The sequence below is a fragment of the Pongo pygmaeus genome, chromosome 16, assembly GCF_028885625.2.
Source record: "Pongo pygmaeus isolate AG05252 chromosome 16, NHGRI_mPonPyg2-v2.0_pri, whole genome shotgun sequence".
Lineage (NCBI taxonomy): Eukaryota > Metazoa > Chordata > Mammalia > Primates > Hominidae > Pongo > Pongo pygmaeus.
The window spans coordinates 46,669,630-46,692,860 of record NC_072389.2 but is presented as its reverse complement, the minus strand read 5'-3'; the positions used below and the strand labels follow the sequence as shown (position 1 = coordinate 46,692,860).

The following is a 23,231-nucleotide window of genomic DNA, read 5'->3' as shown; positions in this document are numbered from 1 at the left end:
AGGGAGGTTAAGGACACACAGCCAGTTGATGGAAAAGGCAGTGTATCCTGGCTAGGTCCCCTGACTTCCCGCGCTCTTGTCGCCCAGGCTCAAGTGCAATGGCGTGATCTCGGCTCACTGCAACCTCTGCCTCCTGGCTTCAAGAGATTCTCTAGCCTCAGCCTCCCGAGTAGCTGAGATTACAGGTGCTCGCCACCAGGCCTGGCTAGTTTTTGTATTTTTAGTAGAGATGGGGTTTCACCATGTTGGCCAGGCTGGTCTCGAACTCCTGACCTCAGGTGATCCGCCCACCCAGGCCTCCCAAAGCACTGGGATTATGGGCATGAGCCACCTTGCTCATGTTCTCAACTTCTTTCATTAACATCTTGTATTTCCTGGCCGGGTGCGGTGGCTCACACCTGTAATCCCAGCACTTTGGGAGGCTGAGGTGGGTGGATCACCTGAGGTCAGGAGTTCGAGACCAGCCTGGCCAACATGGTGAAATCTCGTCTCTACTAAAATACAAAGATTAGCCAGGCATGATGGAGGGCACCTGTAATCCCAGATACTCGGGTAGCTGAGGCAGGAGAATCACTTGAACCCAGGAGGCAGAGGTTGCAGTGAGCCTAGGCAACAGTGCCAGACTCCATCTCAAAACAAAGAAACATCTTGTAGTTCCTTCTGAAGGCAGAGTCTTTCCCCACCTACTACAGTCAGAAAACATAAGGGTATGTCTTGGGGCAAGGCCTGGGAGTCCCTGTATAGCTGTAGGATGAGGTCAGTAGGCTCTTTCGTCCTCTTAGTCATGCCAGGAATAAACGTTGAAACCCTAGAACATCTGTTCTTTTATGACTCAGTTTCCTCAGTCTTTGATGCATGAATAGAAGGGATGTGGAGAAAATCAGACTGACCAGTATGCAGGTGGAAGGGATGGCCTCTTGAGTGCTGCAAAAAAAAAAAAAAAAAATGGTGGGGGTGTTCAAACACTTAAGCATTAAGCAGGCCAGATAATTTTTTTTTTTTTTTGAGAGAGAGTCTTGCTGTGTCACCCAGGATGAAGTGCAGTGGCACGATCTCGGCTCACTGCAACTTTCACCTGCTGGCTCAAGCGATTCTCCTGCCTCAGCCTCCCAGGTAGCTGGGATTACAGGTGTGCGCCACCACGCCTGGCTAATTTTTTGTATTTTTAGTAGAGACAGGGCTTCACCACGTTGGCCAGGTTGGTCTCGAACTCCTGACCTCAGGTGATCTGCCTGCGTCAGCCTCCCAAAGTGCTAGGATTACAGATGTGAGCCACTGCGCCTGACCGCCAGAGACAGTTTTTAAAAAATTAAATAAACAACAAAAAAGGGCGACACTGGGGTGTAGAGGAATGTGTCAAGGTTGTTTTTTGTTTTTGGGTTTTTTTTTTTTTAGACAAAGTCTCACTCACTCTGTCACCCAGGCTGGAGTGTGCCATCATGGCTCACTGCAGCCTCCACCTCCTGGGCTCCAGGGATCCTCCTGCCCCAACCTCCTAAGTAGGTGGGACCACAGGCACACACTACCATGCTCAACTAATTTTAAAAACTTTTTGTAGAGATAGAGTCTCCCTATGTTGGCCAAGTCTTGAACTCCTGGTCTCAAACAGTCTTCTTCCTTCAGCTTCCCAAAGTGCTGGGATTACAGGCATGAGCCATTGCACCCCGCCATTGTGTCAAGGTTTTGATGGTCATTAGGTGGCTGTTTTGAGATAGGCCATAAGAGTCTCTCTGCCTTGGCCACAAGGCCAGCTTACATGTCTGAGCAGATAACCTTTTTTCTTTTCCTTTATTTATTTATTTATTTTTGAGACAGGGTCTCACTCTGTCACCCAGGCTGGAGTGCAGAGGCAACAATCACGGCTCACTTCGGTCTCAACTTCCTGGGCCTAAGTGATCCTCCTGCCTTAGCCTCTCGAGTAGCCTGGACCACAGGCAGAGGCATGTGTCACCATGCCCAGCCAATTTTTAAATTTTTTGTAGAGACAGGGATCTCACTGTTGTCCAGGCTGGTCTTGAATTCCTGGGCTCAAGCGATCCTCCTGCTTTGGCCTACAAAAGTGCTAGAATTATAGGCGTGAGCCACTGTGCCCAGCCAGAACCTATCTTCTTGTGGTATCTCAGTTGGTTGATCCTCCTGCTCCCTAGAGGTCTGCTTTTTTTTTTTTTTTTCTTTTTTGAGGCAGAGTCTCGCTCCGTTGCCAAGGCTGGAGTGCAGTGGTGTGATCTCAGCTCACTGCAACCTCTGCTTCCTGGATTCAGGAAATTTCCTGTGTCAGCTTTTGAGTAGCTGGGATTACAGGCACCTGCCACCACGCCCAGCTAGTTTTTGTATTTTTAATAGAGATGAGATTTCTCCATGTTGGCCAGACTGGTCTTGAACTCCTGACCTCAGGTGATCTTCCCACCTTGGCCTCCCTAAATGCTGGGATTATAGGCATGAGCCACTGCGCCTGGCCTGAGGTCTGCTTCTTGAAGTGCCTGAGTCCTCACCCCCCTCAAATACCTTCAGGGGCGGGCCCAGTGACTGGTACCTGTAATCCTAGCACTTTGGGTGGCCCAGGTAAGAGGATCACTTGAACCTAGGAATTTGAGGCTAGCCTGAGCAACATGCTGAAAACCCATCTCTACAAAAAATAAGAAAATTAGCCAAGCATGGTGGCACATGCCTGTGGTCCAAGGTATTCAGGAGGAAGAGGTAGGAGGATCACCTGAGCCCAGGGAGGTTGAGGCTGCAGTCAGCTGTGGTCAAGCCATTGCCCTCCAGCCTGGGCAACAGATTGAGAGACCCCGTCTGAAAAAAAAAAAAAAAATTTCAGGATTTATCATGACTGAGGGCTGCATCTCTCTTAGAGAAACATCACCCTCGGGTACAAAACTAGGGAAGAAAAAAGGGCCTGGAAAATGGGATGCGTGAGGTGAGGGGTTTCTGGGGTCCTCACCCCAGCCTGCCTCATAGCTGTGCCCACTTCTACCCCATCCCCAGGGCAGCACCAGTGGCAGGAGCAAAATCACCACTCATCACCCTCTGCCAGGCACAGTGCTGGTTTCTGCTTCCTAAGATGACAAGCAGGGCCTCTCACCTCGGGGAGAGAAGGGAAGGCACAGCCTTTGACCTGTGCTCCTGAATGGGGCATCTGTTCCTTTGAGGAGACTTCAAGTCTTCTCCAGCAGGAGCAGAGCCTCTCTAGTGTGTGTGTGGTGTGTGTGGTATGTGGCATGTGTGTGGCATGTGTGGTGTGTGTGTGGGGTTATGTTTGTGGTGTATATGGCATGTACGTGTGGCGCACGTGTGTGGTATGTGTGTGTTGTGTGTTGTATGTGGTGTGTGTGTGGTGTGTGGTATGTGGTGTGGGTGTGGTGTGTGTGGTGGGTGTGGTGTGTGAGTGTGGCATGTGTGGTGTGTTGGTGGGTGTGAGTTTGGTGTGTGTGGTGTGTGAGTGTGGTGTGTGTAGTGTGTGTGTGGTGGGTGTGGTGTGTGAGTGTGGTGTGTGTAGTGTGTGTGTGGTGGGTGTGGTGTGTGAGTGTGGTGTGTGTAGTGTGTGTGGGGTGTGTGTGTGTGTGGTAGGAGTGGGGAGGTGAGAGGGGGTTGGGCTGTCATGTTCCACTGGACCCGGTGCTGCAAGGTCTTATTCTAGTAAAAACTCCCAGACACGCACTGTGGGACTTGGTGCCCTTCCAAGGGACTTTATGACCCTAAGACCCCACTATTCTGTGACAATACCTGTGATTCACTCGTGCATTCACAGAGCAGACACACTTCCATGGAGCAGCTGCTATTGTGCTAGGTGCAGAGGACACAGGAATGCATGGATCCTGTGATGCCCCCGCCCATTCCGGGGGTGATAGTGTATCATTTTCATTGTCTTACGGAGGAAGGAAACCAGAAAGGGCCCAAGAAGAAAACAGGCCCTGGGATGCTCATTGGCTGCCTTCCCTCCCTTTCCAAGAGGTTGTCAATGTGGGCGCTGGGAATTTTCGTTTCTCAGCTGCTTCCTGCATCCAAAACATTCCTCACCTCTGGTGGGTTCAATGTCCTTCTCCGTCAGGGCCTACCAGAGAGGGTGCTGGAGGGCTGGCCGGAGCCCAGTGGACACGGGAGAATGGGACAGAGGTGAGGGTCTCCTTTCTCTTGGAAAGAGGCGTGAATGGGTCTTCACCTGACAGGCGAGCCCTCAGCTCCCAGCCCCAGCCCCAGCCTCTTTTCCTGGCCTCTAGGTTTCCCCTCCTTCCTGGCAATCTCTGACCTCATAAATGGATGGACTAGACTTTGTGGGAATATCCAGGGATGGGTGCAAGGTTACCTCAGCAGGGCTCAGGTTCTAGCAGTGTTCATTGACCCTCCACAGTCTGAGTCACTCTTGTCTAAAACGAACAAAATGTGTCACCATGCCTGTGCGTGCGCAGTAAGAACATATTCTCTCCTGACACTTCAGAAACAAGGTTCCCGATCCCACTCAGGAGCCTGCGTTCCTGTGATCCTCCTTCTTCTCCAGAACTCAGAACCCGCAGAACCTCACCCAGTGCGAGGGGAGGCGAAGGGGACAGGAAGGGTCTGAGGTCAGGGACTCAGCTTGCGGAGGCGACCACTGTAGGAATGCCTGGGACGTCGTCGGGGGTCCCTGCATCGTGTAGTCACGGTGGCGTGTGAGGGGGGGCGGCAGGGGTTGGAAGGCGCCTCCTAATTCCATCTGTGAGCTCTGAGCCTGCAGGCGTGACCTCCACACCTCGGGTGTGCCTGGGAACCGAGTCCACAGAGCATGCAGTGGCCCTGGGTCTGGGACCGTAGTGCCCATGCGTCTCCGCGTGGGCCGCGTGCGAGCCGGGGTCCGGCTCGCAACTCCCAAGGCGCGCGCCCCGGGGGATCCGCGGCTGGAGACGCGTGCAGGCCCCGGGCCACTGGGACCCTGGCTCTGAGGCTGCGGGCCCGGAGTGGGGAACGAGGGCAGAGCGCCCTGGAACGCAGCGGCCGCGCGCCTCCTCCCTTGCCGCGTGGACTGGGCGCTAACGGCGTGGGAGGTGCACGGGGTGAGGGATGCGGGGACCGTTGGCGCGGACACGGGTGGCGCCCAGGCCGGTGCGGGGGGGTGGTGGAGATACCGCGCGGGGAGCGCCGAAGGGCTCTCCCGGCAAAACTGATGGAGTCAACCTGCGCTTTCCGGGCTTCCCAGGTGAAGGGGTGTGCTGCATCGCACGCGCTTAGCGAAGCAGGGCTATCCATGGCTAAAAGAGAAAAAGAAATCAAAAGTATTCGATTAAAAAAAAAAATAGAGGCCGGGCGTGGTGGCTCACGCCTGTAATCCCAGCACTTTGGGAGGCCGAGGCGGGAGGATCACAAGGTCAGTTCAAGACCAGCATGGCCAACATGATAAAACCTCACCTCTACTAAAAATACAAAAATTAGCCAGGCATGGTGGCACATGCCTGTAATCCCAGCTACTTGGGAAGCTGAGGCAGGAGAATTGCACGGACCTGGGAGGCGGAAGTTGCAGTGAGCCGAGATTGCGCCACTGCACTCCAGCCTGGGCGACAGAGCCAGGCTCCATCTCAAAAAAAAAAGAAAAGAAAAAAAGAAATGGAGTCTCGCTATGTTGACCAGGTTGGTCTCGAACTCCTGGCCCCAAGCGATCCTCCCTCCTCGGCCTTGCAAAGTGCTGGGATTACAGGCAGGGGCTATCCCGCAGGGCCCAAAAGTATCTATCTTTTGAAGAAGTACCGAGGTAATCATCATGGGAAGGGTCAGAGCTTTGTTGTGCTTCTTTGCACTTACCTTCTGGTTTGGTACTATTGGTACTATTTTGAGTATTCACCACTCTTGGGGGTGGTGGGTAGGTCGGGCCTCAGTTGGGGCCAGCTGGAGGGTGGTGAGGTGGCAAGCCTTTCAACGCCTTCAGAAGCCTGGTCAGTAAAGGTGGTGTGCATTGGCCTGTGAGGAATGACAGCAACGAGGGCCTGGCCCAGAGGCAGCACACTTTCTCTGGACGCATCCCTAGGCCAGCCCAGGGTCTCCCAATGGGAGCCTCCATCTGGAGTCAGGGTTTCTTTTCCCCCACCCCCACCCCAAGTGGAGTTTCTGGGTCCTGCCCACTGCCCAGTGCTTCCGCCCTCCATCAGCCCACTCCGAGGGCCATTCCTCTCCTCCCGGGTCCAGTGGCTTCAGTCTCATTAACAACAGCATTTATTGGACCCCTACTGGGGACAGGTTGTTTTTTGAAAGGTGGAAAACTTGTGGCTCAAAGGTGTTAAGTAGCTCAGCCCTAGGTAGTAGCAAGTGGCAGAGCAGGGATCTGAACCCTTTCCCCAGCCTGGGTGCCTTTTGGCTCTTGGCCCTCCCTTGGATCCTGAGCATGGTCTGGAAGCCCTAGACATGCCTATCTATGCTCCAGTGCCTAAAAGCTGTATCTCCATGTTCCCTGGGGCTGGCCTGTGGAACCTTAGAGAAGGCAGGCTGCCTTTTGGCCCTGTCTTAGCACTGCCATTCCCTTCAGCTCCTTAACACCCTCCTTGCCAAGGGAGCTCAGCAGTCTCTGCTTAAGTCAGGGAAATCGTGAAAAAAATTTGAGCTGGGGTTGATGGCTTCCTAAGGCTGCTGGATCACAGCCACATTATAGTTACTGAAGGAAGAGTCTCCCTTCTGGAAAAACGTGGCCAGGGAGATGGAAGTTGACCAACCCAGCACCCTTCTTCTCTCCACTTGCACCCCAGGTGGTCTTTCTTGCTTCCCAGAAATAGTTAGCAAGTGGCTGCCCCACGGCACCCAAATCCTGGAAGATAAGCAAGCTATGTTGTCATCTGCCCAGAACCCCTGCTCTCTAGGTCCCACTGCTCGCAACAGTTAGGTAGTGGGAGTGCTAGGGAGTTGGAGAAAACCTCATTGGATGCACTTGCAGGGTAAGCAACCTCTCCACCACCAGAAGCGGTCTTGGACGTGGCTCTTATCACTGTGATTGCCATCCCTTGCCTTCTTAAAAGGTGTGGAAGATCCAGGATCTTCTTGCTTCCTAGCTAAAATGTGTTCGGAAAGGTTGGAGACACAGCCTCAGGCACTGGGGGTGGGGAGGCCTATAGACCTCCCCAGCATGAGGGTGGGGGTGATGAAGGAAGATCAGTGTTTCCTCCATAGCCACACTCATGGCCCCTGGGCACCCGCTTCAAACTCATGATAGCCAGAAAAAAGAACAAAGAAACTGTGCCTAGGCCAATTTAAAGTTGAAAGGAGCTGAGCACAGTGGCTCATGCCTGCAATCCCAGCATTTTGGGAGGCTGAGGCGGGAGGATCACTCGAGGCCAGGAGTTCAAGACCGGCCTGGGCAACATAGCAATATTCCGTCTCAACAGAAAATTTAAAAATTAGCTGGGTGATGGTGCATGACTGTAGTCCCAGCTACTTGGAATGGTGAGGTGGGAGGATCACTTGAGCCCGGGAGGTTGAGGCTGCAGTGAGCTGTGATTACACCACTGCACTCCAGCCTAGACAGCAGAGACCCCAGCTAAAAAAAAAAAGGTTGAAAGGCCCAGATTCTCACTAGGGTTAGGCAATACATCAGGGGTCTACTTAGCTCTGTTAAAGCTTATTGATCTCTTACCAAGACAGGAAGTAAACCAGGACAACGGGAGGTTTCCTTGGGTCTAGGCAGCTACCCTACCAGAGAGGCTTCCGGGGAACCAGGCTGCTAAAGAGTTGCCACTTTCACTTTTGTGGGCACAGGGCTAAGAGGAGAAGGAAAAGGAGCAAGAGAGGCTCTCTTGGACTTTCAAAACATGGCTTTAGGAGTTGCCACTCAGGATGCAATCCTTAGACTCAATCTGATCCCTCTGTTAAAATGGCATAACGTTTATTTACAATATTGGTACAGTTTGAGTGACAAGTCAGGACTTCACAAAAGCAAAAACATTCTTTCTGAAGGGAGTGGCAGGCAGTAGACTTTCCCTACACCTGCCAGAAGCAAGACAGACAAACAGACCTATAAACATTATGAACTAGGCAGATGGACACTGGCCTTTTTGCTTCTTGGAAGGAACTGAAAAAATGCATAAAAACAACCTTGGGTGCTGCACCCTTCAACACTGAAACCACACTGTGGAGGGATGAGGGGCCCAATGTGGCAATTCCCCAGCACAAGAAATAGTGTGAACCACCAAGAAAACCTAGTTGGTAGGACAAAGCCAATATCTTAATGCCTGGCCAAGATCTTGGTTCAGAGGCACTGCCTCAGCTGAGATTGGAGACAAGTCCTTAGTCTTGGTCCCAATCGCTACAGAGGCTACTCAGGTGGAAAGATACCCTTCGGTCTTCTTTGGTTGGCTTTTCTCCCTGCTGTGTGCATTGGCATCTCGTGGGGGTTTCAGTGGCTACGTGTGGGGAGGTGTGGCAAAGTGGCTACAGTGTGATGCAGTTTTAATAAAAATTTTATTACACAGCCATAATGTAATCAACACTTCTCCAAATCCAAATGATACTAAATACAGATCTACATGGTGGATCAGAATGACTCCAGCGAATTATCTGGATTCTATAATTTTATGTTTTTTTAAAACCAGAAATCAAAAAAGAGTCCAAGTTCATCATGATAGGAGAGGTCCCAGCAGCTCCAGGACTCTGCTGAAGTCCAGGCAATGTTAACAGTCTGTGATTCCACATTTACATAATAGTCTATAAAGAGTTTCGGTCAATGGACTATTCAAGTATATATGATTTTAACGAGTCCATCACCACTCCTTTGCCCAAGTGAACTGTGTCACAGCTACCACATAGCTGTGTTACAGTCATATTTAGCAATTTTACAATCATAATACTCCTTTAAAACCATCCATTGCTGCTTTAAAAATAAAAAAAAAAGTAAACTAAGTTAAAGTGACACTGAGGCTCTACTAAACCCAGAAGTTACCAAGTTCATTTTTATGTTTAAATACAACTTACAAGTCCATGATTTCCCATCGTCCCCCTTCCTTGTACGAAAGCAGGGTGAGGAAGTACAAAGCAGAGCTTTTAGATTCGTCTCTCGTGGAGATCGGAGCTCTCAGCTGTTCCTTTAGCTTAGCTCTTGGTATATATAGTCAGCTGTACTTTGTTCTGAAAGATTTGTTAAATGCCACTTTTATTTACACTTGGAGCTTTACACCTGAGAATGATTATCAAGCAGTCAGCTTATCTCTTTTCAAACATTTCATAAAGACATACACACACCTCTGCTGGCTTCGCCCTAGCTGCACAACAATATATATGCTGACCATATATATGTATACACACACACAAAACTGCACATGCTTGAACATTTGCAACCTAAATCTTTTTGAGGCGGAGTCTCACTCTTTCACCCAGACTGGAGTGCAGTGGCACGATCTTGGCTCACCACAACCTCCGCCTCCCAGGTTCAAGGGATTCTCCTGTCTCAGCCCCCCGAGTAGCTGGGATTACAGGCGCGCACCACCATGCCCGGCTAAGTTTTGTAGTTTTAGTAGAGATGGGGTTTCACCGTGTTAGTCAGACTGGTCTTGAACTCCTGACCTCAGGTGATCCACCCTCCTCGGCCTCCCAAAGTGCTGGGATTACAGGCGTGAGCTACCGCACCCGGCGTAACCTAAATCTTTTTGTTTGCTTTCCACATTCATATTCAGAAATTTCTCTTAAAAACAAAATGTAATTCTTGCCAAAACAGCAAAACAGAAATCACTAGGAAGAGGCTGGTATACTGGGTGAGAAAAAGAAGTTCTACGTTCAGCCAAGAAGCTGTGGGCTGTACCCATGGGATGAGCAAGACATTCGCTGCCCTCCCTGGTACCTGGCCACAGGCTTCCCTCCCACACCTGCCAGGACACAGCCTGCAGGTCAGGGGGCTAAACTGGGGAGTTTCCTCCAAAGTTGGGAAGGGATGGGAAGAGTAGGTGGGAATGGGGAAGTTACACAGCTACAGCAGTCAGGCCTGTTTAGTAAGAAGAATCACATTTAATGAGTTTCTTTCTTGCAGTTTCAGATACTCAAGTACAGCTGAAAAAAATCTGAAACAGCTATAGACCCATGACAGACTGATACAAAGAGTACTGCATTTTAAAAAAATGATAAAAAAATCCACACACTTACACACACACACATACACACTCTCGCTCTCAAATTAGACCCCCCCCCCACAAATGTACACTTTTTGGAAACTAAACTGGTTTTGAAACCCCTTCTTCCAAAAAGAAGGGCAGAAGAGAAAGATGAAGAGAGGAAGGAGGACCGCAGGTGCCCAATCCCCGCTCCCTCCACAAGGTCAGGTGCCGAATGTTCAATGGGTGGGCCAAGGCAGTCTGTAGAGGAGACCGCCTGGTGCTGCTGCTATTGCCCCAGGGGCTCCAGCAAGATTCCCAGCTCCATGGTAATACTGAATGCGTGCAGAGTGGCCAATGAACTGCGCGGTTAAAAAAACAAAAGGCAAACACAAATCTGAAGACATGGATAAAGCCCAAGAGAGCCCAGGCCCACACTGGGTGGGGCCCTGGGGAAGGGGAGGCTGGTGGGAGATGGTGTGCAGACAAGGGAGGTCTATACAGCAAATGGTTTATATTACAGATGACTGGCAGTTTAGAGTCTCTTCCCAGTTCAACAGCTGCTCCAGCCCAAAGAGGCTAAATCAAAGGAAAGGAGGAAAGGTGGGACGCTGCGATGGGGCATGCAGGGTCAGAAGCAGCAGGCTGGGTGTGCTCAAATAAGCCCTCGTCGTTTTTTGTAGTCTTCCAAGTTCAGAGATCTCCTTGGAGCCCCATCCTTGGCTGGCGGAGCCTTGGAGGTGATGGCTAAAGCCTTTGACTCTGTGGGAAAGAAGAGCAAGTTGGCAGCTGAGGTCCCACAAAGTCCTCTTAGTCCTGTGCTGCACTCCTGCAGGCAGGCTCCTGACTGTGGCCCTGTTCCCTCTCACCATACCCGCAGCCTGTCTTGGCCTGGCCTGTGGACATTCCCTTCTTCCCTAAAAGTGGGCTTCCCTGTTGCCCCAGAAAACCATGGATCCATCTGGTTCTCAGCCCTCACCACCCGCCCCACCCTCACATACCTGAGCTGGGAACTTGTAAGTCAATCTTCACATCAAAATCGTGTACTTTGAACAGATCTTCTGAGAGGTCACTGGCTGACTTAGAATTCAAATCTTTATCTTTGCCTTGACCCTGGAATGTGAAGAGGAAAACTAATGGTAAGAGCATAAATGCAAGTGGATTTCAAGCAGCAGCAGCCACTAACGGTACAAAGCTCTTATTTGAGTTCATTAGATTTTCCTACTAAGGCCCCTTTCTGATTCCTTCTCTCAGAGGGAGGCCACAGACAAAGAGCTTTCTCTCCTGAGAAGAGGGCAGGCTTGTGTCTGTGGTATGAGTGTAGAAAGGGTGGGCTTAAGCAACGGGTCACTTCCTGACCTAAGATTTCAGAAGTCCTGACAACCAGTTAGACTCCAATAGGAAAAGACTTAACTTGGACGGAAAACTGCTTTTTTTTTTTTTTTTTGAGATGGGAGTCTCACTCTTGTCACCTAGGCTGGAGTACAATGGTGCAATCTTGGCTCACTACAACCTCCCCCTCCCAGGTTCACGTGATTCTCCTGCCTCAGCCTCCTCAGTAGCTGGGATTATAGGAACCCACCACCACGCCCAGCTGATTTTTTTCTATTTTTAGTAGAGACGGGGTTCTACCATGTTGGCCAGGCTGGTCTCGAACTCCTGACCTCAGGTGATCCGCCCACCTCCGCCTCCCAAAGTGCTGGGATTACAGGCATGAGCCACTGGCCTAGCAAGAAAACTGCTTTTAAATGTGCCATTTTCAACGAGCTTTCACTTTTACAATGTCTGATCTTTGTATGTTATCTCTACTCCTGTGAAGCTGGCAGGGTATATAGTAGTACCCTCATTTTACACAGGAGAAAAGGGGACGCTGAGGGCTAGAAGCCAGCTGCCGAAGGACATAGTCAAGGCCCTAGGTAAGTAGTGGTGTTAGGTTTGGAATTAAGGTTGTCTGTTGATTATATCTGTAAATAACTGGGATGGAGAAGGGACTCCAAGAGGGACTCCCTGTTCCTCAAGGTGGAAAAATCAAGCCCAAACTAGACAAGGTACTTGTTTGGTATCTCAGCCAGTAGCCTCACTCAGCAGGCAACAGGGTGGTACCACACTTGCCTTGCTCATTTCCTTTGGAGCATCTGGTAACACTCCAGAACCGTATTTTGCATTCAGCTGGGCCAAGATGGCAGCTTGAACAGCTGGGTCTCTGGACTGAGAGAGAAAATAAGTTATTTTAGAGATTGTTTGACACTCACAGAGTCCTACTGCCAGATTCTTCCCCACCTACCAAACTAACATCACAAGCACCACAGCCGACCCATCAGCAGCTAGTGGGGTTTTCCACAAAGCAGCAAAAAAAAAAAAAAAAAAAAAAAAAAGCAATTACAAGCGTGAAAGCCAAGCTCAGCCCAGCCAGGTCCTAGCTAAGGGACACATTACTAATGTCTGCTGCACTGTAAACCCACCCTGATACAGGAGGATCAGTCACTAGGTTTTTATAAATCCATGCCACGTTTTCACTACCTATATGCCCTATAGCAAGATAAAAAAGGAAGTTATCCAGACCCAAGAGCTTCAGACAAGCAAATCCCAGCTAAGAAAACATTATTTTTAACTTCGTTATTAATTTCCTAATGGAATTCATTTTGTGTCCTAGAATCTAGGTCCTGACTAAAACGTCCTCTTTCGGCACTCACATTAGAAACGATGGTAGGCTTGCACTGCCGCCGAGTAAATGGATCCATCTGTTGGTTTTTCATGTTGTGACTTTCAGCCTGAAACAGAAAGCATGCACCACAGAACTGTACCTCCATCCCCCTCCTCTCATTCACCATAAGCTCACAGGCAAATAAGTCTTTGCATGAGACTGAAAAAAAAAAAAATCTATTATCCTTTCCCTTTTTTTTTTTTTAATTTTTTTTGAGATGGAGTCTCGCTCTGTCGCCTAGGCTGAAGTGCAATGGCACAATCTCAGCTCACTGCAACCGCTGCCTCTCAGGTTCAAGTGATTCTCCTGCTTCAGCCTCTCCAGCAGCTGGGACTACAGGTGCAAGCCACCAAACCCAGCTAATTTTTGTATTTTTAGTAGAGACAGGGTTTCGCCACGTTGGCCAGGCTGGTCTCAAACTCCTGACCTCTGGTGATCCATCCACCTCAGCCTCCCAAAGTGCTGGGATTACAGGCGTGAGCCACCGTGCCCGGCTAATTTTTTTTTATTTTTTAAATGGATGCTCGCTCTCTTGCCCAGGCTAAAGTACAGTGGCCCGACAGCTCACTGCAACCTCCGCATCCCAGGTTCAAGCGATTCTCGTGCCTCAGCCTCCCAAGTACCTGGGATTACAGGTGTGCACCATCATGTCCGGCTCATTTTTGTATTTTTAGGAGAGACAGGGTTTTGTCATGTTGGCCAGGCTGGTTTCAAATGCCCGACCCCAGGTGATCCACCCGCCTTGGCCTCCCAAAGTGCTGGGATTACAGGCATGAGACACCGCGCCCGGCATATTATCCTTTTCCCTTCAAGAATACCAGAGTAGATATGGGGGAAACAACCAAGAAACAGAAATTGAGAAAAAACAAATACCTGTGGAGTAGAATCTAAGGGTGGGAAGAGGTAGGACAGGGCAGAAGACTGCTACTTTTCATTATGAATAAATTATATCGATGTACGTGGACATACAGAGAGAGTGTGTATATGTTAAGTGCTTATGTTATTTCAATAATTAAAAAATAAACTTAGGCGAGATGTAGAAAAGATGTCATGGTTTATTAATTAACTTTGTTTTAGTGATTCAGATAAAGTTTTCTTACCACAAGGGCTTTCTCAGACTCTACAATGTTCCATTCCCGGTTCCGTTGGTTGATGTAACTGTGGGGTGAGTAAGAGGGATGAGTCAGTGGCTGTGAAACAAGGGAGGAAGGGAACCACTGAGCCCTGAACCCAGATATCTATGGGGTCAGGGCAGCACAGAGTGTACACGCCACAGGCTTGCCTGATAATTTTGGCCAAGGTCTGTGGGCCAAAAATAGGCTCCATAACACACCTGATAGCGGATATGTTCTTGGTCCGCTGGCGGTCCAGGGCCTCTGCCCGTTCCTCCAGCTCATTCAGTTGATCTTGGATTTGTTTGGCCTTGTCCTGATCCCCCAGGTCCTCAGCCATGGCCTACACACAGAGAAATGTGTGAGTGAGTTCTTGGTACATACAACTGACTCCATATCAAGTATCCCCTTACTTCCAAGCACAGGGCAAAGATATCTCATGTGGTGAGCAAAGGACAGGAGATGTGGAAGAATACTGTAGAAGTACTTTACAAGTACAAGATATAATTTATATTATAGTAGTGCACAGTACAGTGGGGAACACCTTCCCATACAGCTACCTGGCTGTGGGTCCCTGGTGGCAGTAGAACCCCAGGCCTCACAGGGTGGCTAAACCACCATAACAAGGCCCACCCCAACCCAGTGTGAAGAATGGAAAATCACCAGCCACAGGTGGCCTTGACAGTGTCATCTGTCTGTTCAGACTCAGTGTTAAATACCACCCCAGGGTCTATTTTATTACACAGGAAACTGAAGTGACTAGAAAATAAGAAGACTGGCACGCATGCAGAAGATGAGTTTGAATTTAGGGAATGGAAAATGGCCAAGGAACGTTGCCCAGGTGCCAAGAACACACTGTGTTGCTTATAATTGAGCCGAGAATTTTCTCCCAATCCTGCCACCACTAACTTGGCAGAGGATGAACAAGTTTGATTTCCACATCTCCTTACAGGATGAGGAAAGAGGCTCGAGTACAACTCCTTACCTTTTCCTTCAGTAGCTGAGTCTTCTTCATAGCGTAGTTGGGTGGAGCTTTTCTGAACCTTTCTTTCTCTTTTACAATCTGTACCAGAGAGGAGATACCAGCAGTGAGGTATTCCTAAGCTATTTTTGTAGACAGGCTAAGTGAGCCCATTTTGGATGCAAACAGCTAGTTACAAGGGGGCTGCTCTTCCTATAGCAGTGTCATGCCCCAGAGAGAGAGAGAGCGGGTTCATTCCAAGGGATACTATGCTGCTTCCTGGGTCACGGAGATTCTTCTGGGACAGTCTGAAGGAACATGCACCAAGAAACAGCAGCCCAAGGGCCTGGTAGTGTAAGGCTAGCCACTGTCCAAGAGAACAGAGATCAAATAATTTTACCAAGATGTTTTAGAGAAGGAAAACTTTTGAAGGATCAAGCCTAGCAGAATACAGATCCCTGAACCCCAAATATACTTTAGTGTATGTAGCGTCATTTGTTGTCTCATCTTAACTCTGAATATACTTCAGTCTATGTTAGCCTCATCCGGACATGAGAATGTATAGAAAAAAGCTTGATGAACTATAAATAATAAGGTAGTAATATTAGTATTTCCTCATTTTCATGCATAGCTAAAAATGTCAAGATATAGGAAAATAAAAGAGAATCATGTTGTCTCAACACTGGTTCTTGATGAACCTCTGGGCTCTGGGGCACCAGGTTTCTTACCTCTTCAATGTCCTGATCATTGAATTTATAATTAAGAGCTTCTTTAATAGATAATTCCTTTTTATTGATTTCATCTAGAGTGGGCAACTGCATGCCAGCAGAGAACATCTGGATCAAAAACATGATACAAGATTATTAGTAAGGGATTTTGGAAAGCTATTTTCTCAACGTGCACGAACAACTGCTAGGTAATCTCTAGCCACGTACCGCTTCTTTCCACTTCATAAACTCACTTTCGGTGAATTCTTGGTTTGAGACAAACTCTAAACGGAACACGCGTTGGTCATTGCCATGCCTACGTAAAACAGAGACAGCATCTCCAAGAAATGTGCATGTTGACTGTAGTACAAGCAAAGCAACCTTACCAGACTATGTACCACCTATATATACCTATTGCAGTGGTTCTCAATCCTAGCTACCCTATAAAATCATCCCAGGCTGTTTTAATGAGGTGCCAAGATTGAGATCCCAAAACTAGCACTGGAAACCAAATGGGCTTGGTCAGTGCTTCAAAAGTCAATTTGCAATAAAATCCGTTACGGTCAACATCAACAATATGCAACAGACCCTGGGACAAGGTTACATGCCTGTGGTTGCAGCTCCTCAGGAGACTGAGGTGGGAGGATCACCTGAGCCCAGGAGTTCCAAGCTGCAGTGGACTATGATGGCACCTAGAGCAGTGCCTGGCACACTGTACATTCGGTAAATATTTGCTGAGTGAATGACACTTTCATTTTATTGAAGAGGAAATGAAGTCCATAAAAATGATCTTTCTTGTCACAGATGAGGTTATGAGATAGAGCCAGAACCAGAAGCAAGCCTCTTGGCCATGCTTGCCAAGGAAATGCCAGCAAGGCTCTGGGAGGGTCTCTCACAACCAGACATTTCCTTTCTGTGTGTCCTACCCTTTCATATATTTGGTTCCCTCTAGAGGAGAGAATATCCTACTTTCCCTATAGACAAAGAGGGAATACAAGTCTCCCTCCAAGTGTACCTTGTGGGGATTGCATACATAGCGTTCATGGTAACAAGGAACATCAAACAGAGAGAATAGCAGCCCCCAAAGCCAGTGCCTGTTTGAAGTGGAAGCAGAAGCTGCCCCAGAAGTGCCTCCTACCGTAGTTGCAGCCCTTTGTTTGTTCTGGTGCCGCCTAGTTGGTAAACTTTGGCGGTTTCCACAACACCCGTAATCTCAGCGACCTAATTGAGAGGACAGAGACACCAGTCAAAACCAGACTCTTCCAGAGCTTTCCACAACACTCTTCCTTTGCGTCTCTCTACCTGAACGCAGACAACTGATCGAGTGCTGAGTAGAGTCCATAGCTGCCAGGGGTTCTGAGAAAGGTTTCTCAGGTTTAGACTCCAGATGGCCAAGCACAGGGAGCCTTGTGCCCAGGAGGAGCAAGTGCCAGCAGAAGAGGAGCCTGATGGGGCCCACTGGAAGCTTTTCCTCCAACTAATTCTAACTTACAAGGGATGTATTTGGGATTTCACCAGTTGATTTTAATCAACCAAATGTGAAGACCATGTAGATCAGTTTCTGTTGCCAAGCATTTCAGGATATGGCATGGCTGCAGGTCCTCATACAAGGGGATAACGCACATAAAAACCAGACAAGAATAAAACAAAACAAAAACAATCCAGGCTGGGTGCCGAGGTTCAGGCCTGTAATTCCAGCACGTTGGGAGGCTGAGGTAGGAGGATTACTTGAAGCCAGGAATTTGAGACCAACCTGGGCAACACAGAGTGACCCCATCTCTCTTTCTTTTGTTCTTTGTTTTTGAGACAAAGTCTTGCTCTGTCGCCCAGGCTGGAGTGCAATGGCATGATTTTGGCTCACTGCAACCTCTGCCTCCCTGGTTCAAGCAATTCTCCTGCCTCAGCTGCCCAAGCAGCTGGGACTACAGGCACGTGCCACCACACCAGGCTAATTTTTTGTATTTTTAGTAGAGAGGGGTTTCACCATGTTAGCCAGGATGGTCTCGATCTCCTGACCTCGTGATCCGCCCGCTTCCCAAAGTACTGGGATTACAGGCGTGGGCCGCCGTGCCCAGCCGAGACCCAGTCTCTACAAAAAAGAAAAAAAAAAATTAGTTGGGCATAGTGGTGTGCACCTACAGTCCCAGCTACTCAAGAGGCTGTTGTAGGAGGATCGTTTGAGTCCAGGAGTTCAAGGTTGCAATGAGCTCTGATCACACTGCTGCATGCTAGCCTGGGCAACAGGGCGAGATCCTATCTCAAACAGGCTGGGGACAGTGTCTCACGCCTGCAAACCTAGCACTTTGGAAGGCCGAGGCAGGAAGATGGCTTGAGTCCAGGAGTTCCAGATTAGCCTGGGCAACATGGTTAAGACACTGTCTCAAAAAAAAAAAAAAAAAAAAAAAACCAACACCTGGGCCGGGCGTGGTGGCTCACACCTGTAATCCCAGCACTTTGGGAGGCCGAGGAGGGCAGATCACGAAGTCAGGAGATCGAGACCATCCTGGCTAACAAGGTGAAACCCCGTCTCTACTAAAAATACAAAAAATTAGCCGGCATGGTGGCGGGCACCTGTAGTCCCAACTACTCGGGAGGCTGAGGCAGGAGAATGGCATGAACCCAGGAGTCGGAGCTTGCAGTGAGCCAAGATCACGCCACTGCGCTCCAGCCTGGGCGACAGAGCAAGACTCCGTCTCAACAAAACAAAACAAAACAAAAAACCAACACCTAGCACTTTAGGAGGCTGAGGCCAGAACATCACTTGAGGCCCGGAGTTTGAGACCAGCATAAGAAACAGAGAGAGGCTGTTGCTACAAAAAATTTTTTAAAAATCCCAAAGTGAGGCCGGGCGCGGTGGCTCACGCCTGTAATCCCAGCACTTTGGGAGGCTAAGGCGGGCAGATCATGAGGTTAGGAGATCAAGACCATCCTGGCTAACACGGTGAAACCCCATCTCCACTAAAAATACAAAAAATCAACCAGGCGTGGTGGCGGGTGCCTGTAGTCCCAGCTACTAGGGAGGCTGAGGCAGGAGAATGGCGTGAACCCGGGAGCCGGAGTTTGCAGCGAGCAGAGATCATGCCACTGAACTCCAGCCTGGGCCACATAGCGAGACTCCATCTAAAAAAAAAAAAATTAGCCAGGTGTGGTGGCGCGTGCCTGTAGTCCCAGCTACTCGGAGGCTGAGGCATGACAATCGCTTGAACCCAGGAGGCAAAGGCTGCAGTGAGCCAAGATCATGCCACTGCACTCCAGCCTGGGCAACAGGGTGAGACTCTGTCTCCAAAAATAAAAAACAAAAAAATTAAAAATAAGGCTGGGCTCAGTGGCTCATGCCTATAATCCCAGCACTTTGGGAGGCCGAGACAGGTGGATCACCTGAGGTCAGGAGTTCAAGACCAGCCTGGCCAACATGGTGAAACCCCGTCTCTACTAAAAATACAAACATTAGCCAGGCATGGTGGCAGGCGCCTGTAACACTAGCTACTTGGGAGGCTGAGGCAGGGGAATTGCTTGAACCCGGGAGGCGGAGGTTGCAGTGAGCCAAGATCGTGCCATTGCACTCTAGCCTGGGCAACAAGAGTGAAACTCTGTCTGAAAAAAAGAATAACAAATAAATAAGAATAAAAATAGGCCAGGTGCGGTGGCTCACGCCAGCACTTTGGGAGGCCGAGGCAGGCGGATCACAAGGTCAAGAGTTCAAGCCCAGCCTCGCCAACATGGTGAAACCCCGTCTCTACTAAAAATACAAAAATTAGCCAGGTGTGGTGGCATGCGGCAGTAGTCCCAGCTACTGGGAGGCTGAGGCGGGAGAATCACTTGAACCCGGGAGGCGGAGGTTGCAGTGAGCCAAGACCACGCCATTGCACTCCAGCCTGGGTGACAGAATGAGACTCCGTCTCAAAAAAAAAAAAAAAAAAGGTAAAATAAAATATAAATAAATAAATAAATCCCAAAGTGTTGGGATTACAGGTGTAAGCCACTGTGTCCAGTCCACTTAGACCACAGAAGCAGTGCTGGAACCTACATAATAACCTATATTAGTTTGGAGGGTTTTTTTTAACCTCAATACAATTCCCTGGCGTAGAAGTTACTTGGTATGCAACATGAAACTTTTCATTCATTGGTTTTTCAAATGAACAAATCTTTTAGATTATGTAAATCCCAATGGACACTTCATAGATGCCTCCCTTCTCCCTTTTATACTGAAGGGAGAATAGAGAAAATTATTCTACATCCAAATCTTCCAGGCCCTTGGGCTCCAAGTCCTCTTCTTGGCGACAAGTCATGAAGGATTCCTGGGTACCTCACTGCTCTATGGGGATCCCACTTGGAGTCTACTTTCCATCAAATGCTGACAGAAGAGTGATAGATTTTTTCAGTAGCTCCTGCCCTCAGTTGAGACTAATTATACTGAAAGCATGGACAATTGTCCAACGGAAGAAATACCAACCCGGTAAACTGGTTTGCTGTTGTGGTTTCCAATGCCAATCCGCACAAAACATCCTGTGACAGTTTTAGCAAAGAAGGGCATGTGACACCAGCGTTCTAGCTTATGCCGTGATAATCGAACCCGATTCAATTCTTCAGGTAAGGAAACTGGTTGGGATTTGGGAGGGATCTCTTCTTTCCTAAGAGGAACAAAGGGGCACTGGAAAAAATGTTCATCATAAAAACAGGACAAGACAGAAAAATAATATCAACTCCTCAAAACTTAACCAAAGTACATGTGACTAGCCTAGGAGGAGAAGTAAATGAAGCACCAGCAAAGACTTGTAATAGGATCCTGTTCCTGACCAGTAGTGTGAGCTGTTTCAAATGAGGCTGCCATCTTACATAACCCATCAGAGTAAGAAAACGAATGAAAGCTCCAGGCCAATCTGAGAATGAGACGAAGTCAGTTCCTACCTTCCAGGCCCAGGTGAAATGTCTAAGCGTACAGGCTAGCAGCCAAATGAATGGGGTGACGTGCTGGGGAACTCAGTTCAGCAAACCAAAGGTAACCAAGTCAGAGTTAGTGGCCCAACCAGGGAGATTTTGGAAAGGACACCAAGCTCTTCCTCAAAAACCCACCTATACTGCCTACTAGACCAAAATGTACAAGAGCTTACTCCTCTTCTTCATCAGACGATGATGTTCGTGATGAGCGGTCTGACTTTTCACTGGATTTGTCATCCTCTTCCTCCTCTTCATCATCAGAGTAGACCTCACTGGTTTTTAATGGCTGTTTTTTGGCAAGGAGCTCAGCTAGAAAGAAAGAAGAGATGTTTACCTAGGTTTTCTCAACAAGAAAATGAATTCATCCTTGAAAAAGAACTGGAAATGGAAGAGGACTCAAATACACAGCTCTGTCCTCTCCAGACTGGATTGTGCTAACTTGGGGTATATACAGAAATGAGTTAAAACAGAGTTAAAATTATTCAGGTGCCAAATGTCAGGCCCCAACAGATGAAAAAAGGGCTGAAAGATTGATACTAGGTGGGCAGAAAGGGTCACCAACACTACTGACAGTTCTCTTTTATGGCATTCAAGACACTTGACTATGGGGAGGAAAGAGGGGGAAAGACTCATGATGACTTCAGAAGCTTCTGAGGAAAATTTAAAATAGGAGAGTGGCTGAATCATCACTGGTACATCTACCAATGAACTACTATGCAGCTATAAAAAAGGAATGTGGGGACGGGTGCGGTGGCTTACGCCTGTAATCTCAGCACTTTGGGAGGCAGAGGCAGGTGGATCACTTGAGGTCAGGAGTTCGAGACCAGCTTTGTCAACATGGTGAAACTCTGTCTCTACTAAAATACAAAAATTAGCCAGGCGTGGTGGCCGGCACCTGCTATCCCAGCTACTTGGGAGGCTGAGGTAGGAGAATCGCTTGAATCTGGGAGGCAGAGGTTGCAGTGAGCCAAGACTGTACCACTGCACTCCAGCCTGGGCAACAGAGAGACTCCATCTCAAAAAAAAAAAAAAAAAAGGAACGTGGCCAGACATGGTGGCTCATGCCTGTAATCGCAGCACTTTGGGAGGTCGAGGTGGGTAGATCACTTGAGCTCAGGGGTTTGAGACCAGCCTGGGCAACATGGTGAATCTGCAACTCTACCAAAAATACAAAAAACTAGCCAGGAGTGGTGGCTAAAAAAAAAAAAAAAAGAGAGAGAGAGAAAAGTGTGTATAATATGCTACCATTAATCTAAGATGGGAGGTGAATCTGTGTACTTATGATTTAAAAAGAAAAAAGAATGATATAAAAAAAATTTTGGCTGGGATTGTTGGCTCATGCACTTTGGGAGGCCAAGGCAGGCAGATCACTTAAGGTCAGGAGTTCAAGACCACCCTGGCCAACATGGCTAAACCCCATCTCTACTAAAAATACAAAAAAAAATTAGCCAGGTGGTGGTGCATGCATGTAGTCTCAGCTACTCAAGAGGCTGAGGTGGGAGAATAGCTTGAACCCGGGAGGTGAAGGTTGCAGTGAGCCGAGATCGCACCACTGCACTCCAGACTGAGTAACAGAGAGAAATCCTGTCTCAAAAAAGAGAGAGAGAGAAAGATGGACAGATGGATGGAAGGAAGGAAGGAAGGAAAAATAACTGCAATGGATTAAAACACATAAAGCATGTTAAAAATCATGAGTTCACAAGGATATTCAAAATAAATAAAACTCATCGGTCATCTTTGGAAGTTGCTAAAAACTATCTCTCTCTCTCTTTTTAAAATATTGCAGAAACAGGGTCTCACTATGTTGCCCAGGCTGGTCTTGAATTATACATGTGAGCCACTGTACCTTGCCAGGAACTATCTCATTCTTTCAAAAACTGGCAAACACAAGGAAAATTAATCAATTATTTATCTTGCCTTTCCTGTTCAAAATGTGCCTGGGGGGTAACTAAATAGCTGATTAGAAGTTTCTCTTTAGGCCGGGTGCAGTGGCTCACACCTGTAATCCCAGCACTTTGGGAGGCCGAGGCAGGTGGATCACAAGGTCAGGAGATCAAGACCATCCTGGCTAACATGGTGAAACCCTGTCTCTACTAAAAATACAAAAAATTAGCCGGCTGTGGTGGCGGGTGCCTGTAGTCCCAGCTACTCGGGAGGCTGAGGCAGGAGAATGGCATGAACCCTAGAGGCGGAGCTTGCAGTGAGCCGAGATTGCGCCACTGCTCTCCAGCCTGGGCGACAGAGCAAGACTCTGTCTCAAAAAAAAAAAAAAAAAAAAAAAAAAAGTTTCTCTTTATAGAAGCAGGCTAGATAATGAATGAGGAAAGAATGACAGATTCGAAATATCACCATTTTGCAACTCCGAATGAATTAAATTATCTAGGTAATGACCATCAGTGGCTACTAGGACAGAACACACTATTATTTCTTTTTCTTTTTCTTTTTTTTTTTTTTGAGACAGAGTCTCACTCTTGTTGCCCAGGCTGGAGTGCAATGGTAGGATCTTGGCTTACTGCAACTTCCACCTCCCAGGTTCAAGTGATTTTCGGTGCCTCAGCCCCACAAGTAGCTGGGATTCCAGGCATGTGCTACCACGCCTGGCTAATTTTTGTATTTTTAGTAGAGATAGGATTTCACTATGTTGGCCAGGCTGGTCTCCAACTCCTGGCCTCAAGTGATCTGCCTGCTCTGACCTCACAAAGTGCTGGGATTACAGGTGTCAGCCACCGTGCCTGGCATGGCTAATTTTTGTATTTTTAGTAGAGATGGGGTTACACCATG

At 48.4% G+C, this 23,231-nt stretch overlaps 1 protein-coding gene across 1 annotated transcript in view; it reads right to left on the bottom strand.

Annotated features, from left to right (window-relative positions):
• Window positions 1-8,390: 8,390 nt before the first annotated feature.
• The window catches only part of RTF1 (RTF1 homolog, Paf1/RNA polymerase II complex component), a 71,985-nt gene continuing 57,144 nt past the window's right edge, over window positions 8,391-23,231 (bottom strand). Inside the window, exons 7-18 of the mRNA XM_054450326.1 lie at window positions 20,624-20,759; window positions 19,966-20,143; window positions 16,651-16,733; window positions 15,741-15,828; window positions 15,534-15,641; window positions 14,830-14,907; window positions 14,066-14,187; window positions 13,833-13,890; window positions 12,722-12,799; window positions 12,141-12,236; window positions 11,030-11,141; window positions 8,391-10,790 (exon numbers count right to left, since the gene is read on the bottom strand). Of these exons, the coding sequence (XP_054306301.1) occupies window positions 10,684-10,790; window positions 11,030-11,141; window positions 12,141-12,236; window positions 12,722-12,799; window positions 13,833-13,890; window positions 14,066-14,187; window positions 14,830-14,907; window positions 15,534-15,641; window positions 15,741-15,828; window positions 16,651-16,733; window positions 19,966-20,143; window positions 20,624-20,759 (1,244 nt within the window). The 3' untranslated portion in view covers window positions 8,391-10,683. The remainder of the gene's footprint in view (window positions 10,791-11,029; window positions 11,142-12,140; window positions 12,237-12,721; window positions 12,800-13,832; window positions 13,891-14,065; window positions 14,188-14,829; window positions 14,908-15,533; window positions 15,642-15,740; window positions 15,829-16,650; window positions 16,734-19,965; window positions 20,144-20,623; window positions 20,760-23,231) is intronic.